The 12,599-nt window shown below is 43.9% G+C and overlaps 1 protein-coding gene across 1 annotated transcript in view; it reads right to left on the bottom strand.

Annotated features, from left to right (window-relative positions):
- Positions 1–12,599, bottom strand: part of LOC139290685 (intermembrane lipid transfer protein VPS13B-like) — a 307,621-nt gene that overhangs the window by 233,774 nt on the left and 61,248 nt on the right. The window contains exon 17 of the mRNA XM_070912524.1: positions 4,869–5,053. Coding sequence (XP_070768625.1) covers positions 4,869–5,053 — 185 coding nt within the window. The remainder of the gene's footprint in view (positions 1–4,868; positions 5,054–12,599) is intronic.

The following is a 12,599-nucleotide window of genomic DNA, read 5'->3' as shown; positions in this document are numbered from 1 at the left end:
AATGCAGCCTTTTGTGAGACACTAAAACAGGGAAGCAAGTGCAAGGACCAAAACTATGTTCAAACCTTTCTGCTCTACAGAGTTTAGATTGTAGAAATAATCAATAGCGCAGGCCTTTTGGAGTTTCTGCTCCACTTCCTTATGCCAACTTGGTTAGAGATCGTGAACTGGTCCCAGAATGGTTAATTTAGGGAGGACAATGTTCAAGAAAAGTCTATTAAGAAGAAAGGCCAGGCTCAAATGAAGGGAACAATTGATTAGCTCATGCTTATTGTAGCTGTCACTCTGATATGGCAAAGAAACCAAAAACTGACCATTTCAGTTCATTGTGGTGGATGTCAGTAACCTATAATCAATAAGTCAAATGCTGCTACAACTCACTTTCAGGCAAATAGCACAAGCAGGAAAAAAAACAGACCACTGGCTGTGTTTAAAAGGCCAAATCATCCATCTTTTATAATGAGCTGTCTGAAGTTACTCTCAGTCTGGAGCATCCCGGCCTCTCTGTGTGTCATCTGGAGGGTTTACTGCCATGTCACGGATGCAAGGGCGCAACAAAGACTTCTAATTTCTGTTTATTCAGTGGGACAAAAATAACACACACACAGAGGCATGCAGGCATGCATGCACGCAGGCGAATGCATACACACACAAACAGACATAAGCAGGCAGTCTCATTCTCACAAAAACATTGGCAATATTTACAATACATGGACGAGAAATCACAGGGTCATATTCCCTCAGCCAGAGTCGTACCATCTGCAGGTTTTAGGAGCTCTCTGTGACTCCTCACTGCGTACTGAGCTATAAATACATCGGTTGAAATTGAAAAGACTCAGGTCCATTGGGGACGTGTGTATGAATCAAAATCCAATAAAGCTATCATCAACAGGAAACAGATGAAGAATACAATAAGAAAACATACAGATTCGGTGTGCTCATGGCAATGTACAGACTAAGGATGTGATCTGAACAGAACTTAAGTCACTGGGATCCATGACAACTTTTTAAATTTGACAGGTAACATTTGTTTAAACACTGAGTGAGATAAACTACAGGGGGTAATTAAGTATTGAAATATGAAACACTAGTAGAGTAAGAGCTATGATTGCAGACCAGCTATTCATTCAGCTATTTAGTGACGTTGGTGTAAATAAATACCCTCTACATTTCTCTTGTATTGTTTTGTACAGAGGAAATGCAAATGCGTAATGACTTTTTAGCCATTGAATATCTAAATATTTGCTGAGACGAAGCAGAAGAAGAAGAGTGAGCAATGAGAAAATTATATTACACTTTCCCTGTACCAAAATTAGACATGCACTCCCCGTATTCTTATGCATAACATACTGTACGCTCACACACAAATGCATGCAGACTCCAGTAGTGTGTGGGAGGTCACTGTGGTCAGTGTGTCGCTGAATCTGAGGTTAGCAGTTGCTAGAAGCGGTGGTAGGCAGGAATTACTGGCTGCTCTCTACTACTATTACCACTACTGCTACCACTATGGCTGCTACTGCGAACCACGAAAGCATCCTGGAAGTATAAACAAAGACAACGTGTAAAACAGGCGGGCCGCTGACAATCAGAGAAGAGGAGAAAGAGAAAAAAAAATCTGGGATTACAGGAAGAAAAATGAGACGGCGTGAGACAATGATTTCTGCAACAGAATAGATAAGAGTGACGGATGAAAAAGACGGAAGAAAGGGGGAGAAAATAAAAGTTGGCAGCATAGAATTACAGAGAAAAGACAGAAAGAAGGGATAACAGTGAAAGCATAAAAAACAAAGTTTTTGTTCAAGCAAAAATGGGAGTAATGAAGGAGGGAATGCAGCAGGGCAGAGCTGAAAAAACCCCTCACTGGGCAGCTGACGAGGCGGAGGGTTAGGGGGCACACACTGTAAGAATGCATGCACTAACACACACACGCCCTCCCTATGGACCACCTCTCCATTCCACCAGACACATAAAGTATGACATACTGTTTGCTGCAGAGCTCACCAATAAAATATAACACTAGTGTGATCTTCGCTGGAATGCAAAAGGAGAGCGCTGGAATAAAGTGTCACCGCAGAAAACTCTGCTCATGTCTGAGCTCTACAGACAGTTGTGTGACAAACCAAGCTGTCATGCAACAGGCACTGACTGACAACGTATGATTGTCAAGGAGTATAACATTTTACGGTTTGCTTTCCGATTTCACTCAATCGTCTCGGGGCTTGCAGAGCAAACACAGGCCACACTGCGTATGCTGCTCGCTGGGTTACTGCTGTCGTTGCCACTGAGCAACACAGTAACCCAAAGTCTTACAAGTCCTAGCGGCTGTGTTCCAGTCAGCTGCAATGATTTTAAGTCTCTGGCTGTTGCTTTAATCTGAGTCCACCAATTATTTTGAAGAACATTTTACAGTCTGTCAGTACCTTGAGATTAAAACTGAAGCTTTGTTGAGTTTCCCCCCTTGCTGAATTGTGGAATTTCCTTTTGGACAGGGAATGAAATCCCATACCCGAATGGCTCCCCCGCGAAGGACACTGACCATCTGTGTTATCAGCTAGACCTCGATATGAAACACCTTCCACTATTGAAAAACCCTGTAACATCAAAAGGACAGAAGGGAGGAGAAATTCCTGAAGGAATGAAAAAGAGCACATGTTCAAAGTGAACAGCTTTTGTTTGCCATGTTCAGTGTTTGGCCTCAGCATGTATGTGTGTGTGTGTGTGTGTGTGTGTGTGTGTGTGTATGTGTGTGTGTGTGTGAGAACTGTCCTGGCAATGGCCTGATGACTGCTGGTTGGTGACACATGAACGAACAAATGAACAGACTTAAATCTGGATACAACCCCCGTATTTGTCATGAATGTAAAATAAAGAGCACTGCCTCCAAACACACTGGGTTTGCCTTAGTTAAGGAAACAACTCAGAGAGAGAAAGCAGAGCAGAGGAGTGAGTGGGAAGGCAAGTAGCCAGCACAGAACACTCGGCAAGGTCCCATCATGATTTTACAGTGTGGACACAACCACAGTGCCCGCAGGAACCAAAACGATTCAGCAAGGTTGCACTGGGTGTGCAGGAAGATGCACTACAGCAAACTCGGTTCGCAACAATTTACTCTTTACTTTGCTCCTTCTCTTCTTGCATCTCCTCATTTTCCATTTCTCCTCCACACTTAAACTGTCACACCAAAGATTGAGAGGGATTGGGACAGCTAATATCTTCCTTAAGGCCTATGAGTGTCACCGCAATTTCAAAAGCAGATACAGTACTAGACATCTTTGGTTATATCATAGGAATTATTGCTGAGTTTTTTCCCCACAAAACATATACTTACACAACACATCACCTATTCCCCTTCACTCTCTTGCCTTCTAAACCCAAACTCTTTTCCCCACTGCTCTTTTTCTAACCTGCCAGCACACGGACCAGATGTGCAAATGTTTCTCCATGTTGCTCAAGCACTGTTCCAAGAGAAAGGCAGAGTGAGGGGAGAGGAATATTTGACTTCACTCCACGGGAGACCAGTTTCATAAATGTTGGCGGCTACACAACGGTGAAAAAGGTAGCTTGGCTGGCTTGGCCGAGGGAGAATGTTGACGGCATACCAAACAACATGATCCTAATGAGTTGGAAAATCCCTGGCCCTCCAGAGGACTGTCCAGATGCTACCGTCATGAGAAACGCTACTGTTTTATTGAATTCAGGCTCCCCTCCCTTTCTTTAACAAGGGGCAAAATTTATTATTTGACCATTAAGGCATCCTAGGCGACATGAAGCGTAAAACTGTTTCAGAGTTAATTTGCCCTTGGCTGCAGGTCCAGTACCCCACACTGGGCACAAGACAAGTTTATCTTTATGCCAAAGTGTCTCACGTGAACGTGTATATATATGGAGACCTAAAGTTTTGAATATGTGCTTGCACCCTTGGTACAGGGTCTGCAGCCATTTAGCCCAGAGCTCACTAGCTACTATCAGGTTGACTTGTTTTGGGCGAATGATAGTCTGGCACATGATGTGCTGAGAACTGAGAAATAACTGTAAAACTTCATATGAGAGTCAAATCACTTTAAGCTCATGCCAGTTCCATATATCTCTCTTGACAAGTTACTGGTACTGAGAAACAAGCTTGATTTTATGGAGAGCTAAACAAACAAAGGACAGTAAATGGACTTTATGAGAAAAAGGAGATTACAATAAATCAACTACAATGATGAATGCATCAACATCCAATACAATAGTCTAAAAGAGACCAGATGAGCAACGTGATGTAGTTGCTCTTCATTCTGTGACTACTCACGGTTGAAATACAGAATGAGCTGAAGGACACATTAATCATCTGTGCGGGTGTTTTTTAATTTTGCCAAGTGACTGAGATGCCATTGCAGAATTATAATTGCTACCCTGCAAAAACAACTCAAACAACACAAAGAGCCTTTTGCCATGCTAAGCAATTACAAACACATGGACTAGAAAAACAGCCTTTGCTCCTCTGTGATGAACCCGGAATCAAATGCACAACCAAACAGCACGGTGTCAGTGGAAAGGTCAGGGGTCATTTCACTCACACATACATACAAACCCATCTAAATCAAAATAGAGACACATCACACACTCATCCCCAACTACATGCATGTGAACTTGAACGCTGCGAAGATATGGGGAAAGTGAGTCACACTTGCTCCTCTGTCTCACTATTGCCTGGGTTTGTTGTAAGACAGCCCTCACACCACAATTGCTCTGCTGTAGCTGCTCAGAGATCAGCAGAAAAAGACTAAGATTACTACCATGGTCAGGTATCAGAAATGTATCAAACTGGATTTGCATGTACGAAGGGCTTGCTGTGAAAGAACATTGTAGTCTATTGTAGAGCATACCTGGGGCTTTGTACACCTCATTGAGCAGGCTTTCGCTGAGAGTCAATGGGGCTCCGTTGACCACGCTGTGGGTCCAGCTTTGACAGATCGCTTGGAGCATAAGGGTCTGGGCCCGTGTGGCCTGTACAGTGAAGTGTGGAAGCTCAAAAATACACTCCGTGGTGGGGACTGAAGACCTTTTGCTCCTGCAACAGAGGGACACAACACGAAGAAAGACAGGGTTAGATAAAGGATAGTACACGGGAGGAAAAAGAGACGCAGAGAGAGTCAGGATATAGTGACAATAATAAATGAAAGAATGGAGAGTCGCACATAAGTGCCAACATACAATTAATGAAATAGACACCGGTGGAAACAAATGGTTCATGAATCCATCAATATCACATCGCAATATAAAACAGCTCATTGATAGCACGAGTGGCCAAATAGGTAGAACTGCATTCCAACAGCAAATTGAAGAAGTACCAGGTGCAAGCCAAGCTTTCCTTAGTAACTTGGCAGGTAGGTGTAGTTTGCCTCTTTGCCACCGACCCTTCTCTCCCCTCCGTCAAAACTGTGATGATGATTTATGTGAAGAGATGTACAGCCCAGAAACCTGACCCTGAAAAGAATCTTTACGCATTTAACATTTCATCTGTCTCCAAAAGTGTGGAGGGAGAGAGTTTGTGTGAGTGTGTGTGTGTGAGTATGACAAGCTGATGAGTTGAGCGTTCAGGGGGATGAGGTAACAGCACAGTCGGATGGAGTCCTCCAGGCCCCCGTCCATCAGAACCTCAGTGGACCATGCTCTCATTTATCATCTGATATACGCACACACACAGCTCACTTTTTTCATTTGTTTTTCAATTCATCCTTTCTAGTATTTGCCTCACTGTCTCCCCTATTCACTCTGCAATCGCTCATTCGTATCCAAACCCATTCAAATGCACTTCTCACACATCTCCGATACCTCACACACAAACAACTTGACACACATACACTGCCATTCGAATCCCTGAATTCTCTCTGAGCTCTTTTTCTATCCAGGCTGTGAAGTCATGGCTCCTCAGTTCTTAAGATCCCATCCATGACATCAGCAACAGCAGAAAGAGGGATTCCCCAACACACACACCAACCAAGGTATGGCATTATACAGCTGCGCTGAGACTGATGGAGCACTTGTCATCGCCACGACTACTGATATCCATCCTTCACATCTCACTCTCCCTCCCATCCATCCCTCCATCCCACTGCAATCCCCAGGAACCTCAGTTAACTGGAAAAACACCCAGGGAGCCTGAACTAAACACTGCAAAACAAGCCTGTTCAGTTCCACTCCTGTTTTCCTCTCTTCTGTTCTAAGAGGTTCCTCAGTTGGGTTTTTGAGGACTGGCAGTGCCCCCTGCACAGATACACATCTACTTTTTGTGTGTTTGTGTGTGTGTGTGTGTGTGTGTGTGCATGCACATATGCTCGATTGACTAAACACTGTAATGGAAGCAAAGAGGCACTGCCCTCTGTGCGGCACTTTCGGTGAAAATAGAACCGTGACTAATTCCAGGGATGGCTGCGGCGTGTCAGGAACGAGCATCACAGTTCATTTAATCACACATCCATTTTGGTCTGGTCCCAGTTCAGAGTGTGGGATATGTCACGGGGTCTCTCCCTCCGCTCAGCAGCTCTGCAATCGTTTAACTCCTCTGCTTCCCTCCCTCTCCTTCTCTATGTGTCTCTTTATCTTTCCCTTTATTCTGCTCCTGGGTGGTTCGGCAGGGTGACATGAGCTGTTAGCTGCACACAGGCGAAGCCCAGAGTTCTCAACCGCCTGCTGTCTCAGGGGGGACTACTATGAGACACAGAGCGAGAGAGAGTTTGATAAAGAGAGATGTAAGAGTACAGGAAAAACAAAGGCAGTAAGAGAGAGAAACCCCAAACCTGACAGGGTCAATGAGTTTACCTTGACAGCGCACATAAAAATTTTGAATTCCCTGGCAACATATGGTGCATTTGGCACCACGGTGAACCATGCAATGTCATGCTTCTCTACTATTAGAAATCACTACTGTTGCATGCTATACAGCGAGACATCAATCAAACCGATTTTCATGTGTGTTTTTGTGTGTTCAAATGCTTTCATGCCTGTGTGCGTGTACACGTAGCTAGATACTGCTGCTGAACAAAAGAAAGTGAAGGGGACCGAGCAACAACAATGTCCCACATGCAGAGCAAATGTGCCTGCAAAGCCACTTCAATGGAAGGACTGGCAAGGGATGAAAGTTTGTTGGCTTATTCGAGTGTTTATAGCGTTTCAGGGGAGCTGTCATGTGCATGTGGTCGTCTAAAACTTTAATTATGCACCTGTTTTTATTATATTATGCCCAATTCTTTGCGAACAGCAACTTGGATCTTGGAGCTAAATGAGAAGCAGAAACTCTCATTAGGGTGTTTTGGGAATGCTGGATGTGAGGACAGCCAGACACTCGTCGGATTTCATTAAGTAGCTGGCACACTCAGTGTTTCTTGCTGCAACATGGTAAACAGCTTTCTGGCAGGCAGCTCTTTCACTGTTACCACAGGCCTTGAAGGAAACAAAAGTGTCCAAGAGGTAAAAATAGCAGTACTAATACCTGCAGCATGAACAACAGTAACAAATGGCTACACTAAAACACATCTGAGGACGTGAAACACATCTGCGTGGGGCAACTAACAAAATTCAATTTACTGCTATAGTGCAAAATCCATATTAGAAACAGAGTCTGTAGCCTGGGGAGCAAAACTCATTAGAGCATACTTCTCTTATAATGTGGAGACCCACCAGAAGTGGGCCCACAACCCGTTTTGGATCCTGACTCATAATTTAAGAAATCAGGTCCTTGGCTTGAACTTCAGTGCCTCATTGAATAGGCTGTCTCTGACCTCACAGTAGTCCTTTAAGTCAATAACTTTTTTATTAAAACTCAGAGGCCACCAGGAATATGTTAAAAGGAAATCAAAATTAGTCGGGAGCTATGAAAAATTAGGTGTTTCAATTTCAGCCAATGAAATATGCTTTCCTCTGGTGTATTTCAACAACATTAGGCCTCATTTCCCGACCTGTCCCCTGTTGGTGCCGTGACTGAGTGACGAACAACTAGACCGTGGCTAGGACAGGCCAGTTGGCGGACTTGCTGACTGCTTGGCTAGGTAACTGGCTGACTGGCTGGCACAAAGTCTTTCTGTCCAGTGTCCCTGTCAAAATCAGGCAAAACAGGGCATGGCGTTGTGCAGGGGGCGTGAGTCAGAGTCATGAGCACTGTACCAGCTGTGGTGCTCTTTGCCTAAACTGCTTCCTCTGTGTACATGCTCAAATGTGGACATAAAGCAGAGACAGCAAATTATTTTTAGTCATTAAAATGAATGAGTGAAGTGTAAAAGTGAGTAGACTTAACGGAGGACCCTTACAAAATATTTTTTAGCTCCAAACATGGCTCAGAGCCATCTAGTGATAGAGTGCACCATTACTAGCATAAGGTATTGCTACCTAAGCCTCACCTTCCATTTAAACAGCCTCTGGATAACCCCATGTCTGCACCAAACCCTTGTCACATCATAATAACTGAGATCCATTCAGAACCAACCACCGGTTCTGAGGCTAATCAGCGTCCTGGTCTGGTCTGACTGTGGTCACGACTATATTTAGACAAATACAGTTGGGACACTAACAGGCTGTGATTGCTGCCACACACAAGCACATAAATGCACATACACACTTTGACACATGTGCCGTCATACAAGCACAAGTGTATACAAACCTGTGCATACATATGTACAAACCAGGTTGGTCAGCCAGAGCATGATCAGCAGCAGTAGTGAAGCCACAGCTCACAAAGGGCCTGCGGCTCTAACAGCCTGTAACCAGAACAATTACAAAACTACCAATAGTAAAGTCTGAAATTTAGTTAATTTAATTTAGTTGGCTGAGTGTAGGTGGACGCGTGCGTGCATGTATGTAAACTACGCTGAGCATCTATAACGGCGACAGAATGCATGTTCTGTAAACTGAGCAGAAGGGGAGAAAAGAGAACAAGGAAAATAGAATCCAACCAGGTAGAAAACACGAACAAGAATGAGGGGCAAAACAGCAAGCATAGGCAAGAGAAGGATAGAGACCGCAAACTTACAGGTCATATGTTATTCTCAAGGTAAAATAATACCTAACATGGGGAGTCTCATTAAAAAAGCCATTTGGAAAAGCTCCAGTACAAACTCAGGAATAGCAGAACTGGTAGGTTGTTGCTTTGTACTTTTACAGACAAAAATAAATGTAGCCTAATTAAAGACGGCTGGTTGGGGTATGTGTCTGTGTGTGTGTATACAAGTGTGTGTGTGTGTGTGTGTGTGTGTGTTGCGTACATGTAGATGTCCAGTAATGTGTTGAAATCTGGATATGTTGGCATTAGTGCAGATGTTCTGACAGAGGACACTACTGAGAAAGAAAGCATGAGGCAAACTATAATGCCTGAGCTGCAGGGCCAAATGCGGTCAGCATGTTTTTTGTTGTTTTTTTTAAGATCAGCATCTCTCCGTGATTGAAGGAATATCGCCAAGAGCAGCTGGTCCTAATGGTTTACACAGTGTCCCAGAATACAAGCTTGGAACCAGCGCGCAGTTTCCAGAATGTTCATTTTTGTTATTACTCATATCCTGTACAGTACCAAAAATCGGTTCCCTCACTCTTTCCAAAATACAGTGACACGGACAGCTGTGGGGGCTGGGAGGTCGGCAGGAGATGTGGAGCAAGGTGTCTGGTCCGTCAGTGGACCACAGAGAACGAGGGAGGCCCACTCACACAAACACACGGCCCCCGACACAGGTGGACTGTGTCTGTAATGGGAGCTAAATGGGAAATTCCACACGAACTGGAACACGATACTCCAATAAACTGTTAAAAGTTAGTGGAAGTACTCAAAAAGATAATGTAGACCAGATTCACGGCAGTAAAACAAACAAAAAGTCAACAATTTTGACGAGCCTCACAATGTGCTACTTTCTCTTGACTTAAACTTATCTGAGCCCACAGCAACGGCAGAGTAATCCATTATGGGCTGACATATTTGTCTGATAGATACAACAGATAGCCACCGTCTTGGGACCAGTGATAAGTTATCTGAAGTTTCTACAAATCATTCACTGTCACACCCTACCTTAATTAACCAATACAAACATTCCCCAACTCAAACAGTTAACAAAATCCTCCGCTGCTATTGTTTCCAAACATTTGGAGCTTCTCTGGAGGGAATCAGACTGAAACCGGAGGGAAGGAGAGACTGACAGCTTGTACCTGTTTTTTTCTTTGTGGTGCAGATTGATTTGAAGTTTTGCAGATTTCCCCATCTCTCCAAGCCAAGGTCACTGACCCCTCTTGAAAATAACCAGAGTGAGTTATGGGCTGCTCTCAAGTCCCCTCTTTTATCTACAAAAGACGCACTACAGTGTCTTGCAAAGCCTCCAAATGAACATTATAAATCATGTGAGCACTTCACACTAAACAATAACACCTAAGTGGCCAACTTGGGGGATGAGAAAACTTACCACCTGGATGTCAGACGGGTCGAATGGCTGGCATTTGAAAAAAAAACCCAGAAAAGGGAAGCAAGCCAAAAACAATGGCACCTCTAAAACATTTATGATGTGTCTTTCTTTGCAGTTTCCTCATTATGTTCTTTCAAGTCATTTGTTTCATTGACAGTGCATGGTCTTTGTCATTGCCTTGATGGGAAATGTAACTGGAGCTGCAGCTGAGCGTCTGATATAGAACATTTAGCAAAATATGTTTTCAGCCGCAGCCGCAACATGACTCACAGCAACTCCGGTGACTTTTGAATTTGGCTGAAAACCTCTTTACTTCAGCAGGGAAAGAAGAAAAGTGATCAATACAGAGGATTTTCCAAATTTGGTTTCAGTTATATTTTTCCAGACAGGGAGATTACACATGACCCAAAGTTACGAATGTGCATTTCTTGTTCTGTAAAAGCATCACAATAACTGGCAGCCACCTTACATTGACGCAATATATTCTAATTAGGCTCACATCGCACCATCGGACTCATATCACATTCCTACAGGTATTGTGTTATATTTGCTTTCCATTGTATCCTGTGTATGTAAATCTAGATTTTTCACTCTGATTCTGCTGATACAATTAAGTGATTAAAATTGTATTTTATCTCTCAACCACAATCTGTGATGACATCCATTCTCTAACCTAACCAAAGTCTTTAGAGTCTCCGAGCTGGATCTGGGTATGAGTTGGGGGGGGGGACTGTATTTGTGGCCAGCTCCGAGTTTTGTGGTTCCCCAGGGTCAAAGGTGTTCCATGTGTGCATTTCTCAATCATCGGTCCTGAACAGCCCAAACTCTTCATAGAAAGAAACACTCCACTCTCCTTCTCTCACACATACACACGACCCTCCCCTTCCTCCCATCTGGAGCACCCCTGACCCAACACACACACACACACACACACACACACACACACATACTCTGAGATTCATTCTCAGGAGAGGGCTTCATTACACAGGGATTACTAAAAGAAATGTTTTAATCAAGTTGTGCAGACAGCTGCAGACCGCAAGGCGAGAAAATGGCAATGACGTGGTTCATCAGGCGTTAAAGGAAAACGCATCAAGAGGCCTGTATATGTGTGTGTGCGTGTGTATAATGGTGTGTCTGTGTGTGCGTGTAGCCTCGGTAGCCTCTGTCCAACATGTCCAGCTGTGGAGGACATGCGGTTCCTTATAAGGACACACAGAGATAGGAGACCTCTGCCCAGAGACGACAGACCTAATACCACATTTATATTTTCAGATTTTGCTGCCGAAGCAGCAGTCAATGGAAGAGCCGGCTGTCCTTTATTTTTCCAAATTGGTTGTCCTCAGTAATATTCTCTCAAGGCCTTTGACCTTCACCCAGATGGTCACCGAAACTAAGAATACAGACTCCAGGCAGTTTTTTCACCATAAGTTGCCTTGTTAAATAAAGCTTAGCCTCTTTTTTTTAATCGCAGTGACACCAATGTTTCCTGTACCTCATTACCAACTGTAGATTTGTCCTTTAGCCGTGAAAATTGGATGGGCTTGTTTCTGGGAAGCGATGGAGCAGTACTGAGGCCTGGTGGGGAGGAGAGGACAGTGGAATGCACACCACAGTAGATGATAATCCACTCAGAGCTGATAATCCATCTACCCTTCCCTATTTCCCACTGTTTTCCCTCCCTCAAGCTTCAGTTCCTCAGATGACTAATTCAGGCTTTAATGGAGTCTTTCACTCTACTGAAAACATCTACAGCTGCTCCTGAATTCACCATCTTGGCTCTGGCCAGTCAATCCGCATACATCTCATGGTATAGTTAAAATTCAATAGATATTCTTGGATTGCAAGAATATTGCCTCTTGAGAACATTACAGCCTATAATATACACTTCAGGGCTGAGTTAAAACCCATGTTGATTTAAGCTACCAAATGACACTTGTAATCATAAGGGCAAGTAAACAGCTTCTCCAGAGGAGTGACTACGGTTTCTGTAGCACTGCGCATTCGAATGCTGAAGGAGAGGCATGGAAGCTTCCATCAGAACTGAGACGTCAATCAGTGAGAGCACGAGCCTCGAATTCGCTGATGCCATTTCCTCAACACAAGGCTCCTCAATACGTCCATTGATCTCTGTCAGCCATAAAACCAAATAAAACTGTCTGACACCAGATGCAGAGGAGA

Source organism: Enoplosus armatus, chromosome 9 (genome assembly GCF_043641665.1).
Source record: "Enoplosus armatus isolate fEnoArm2 chromosome 9, fEnoArm2.hap1, whole genome shotgun sequence".
NCBI lineage: Eukaryota > Metazoa > Chordata > Actinopteri > Centrarchiformes > Enoplosidae > Enoplosus > Enoplosus armatus.
The sequence above is the reverse complement of the archived record's forward strand: the minus strand, read 5'-3'. Positions and strand labels throughout refer to the sequence as shown.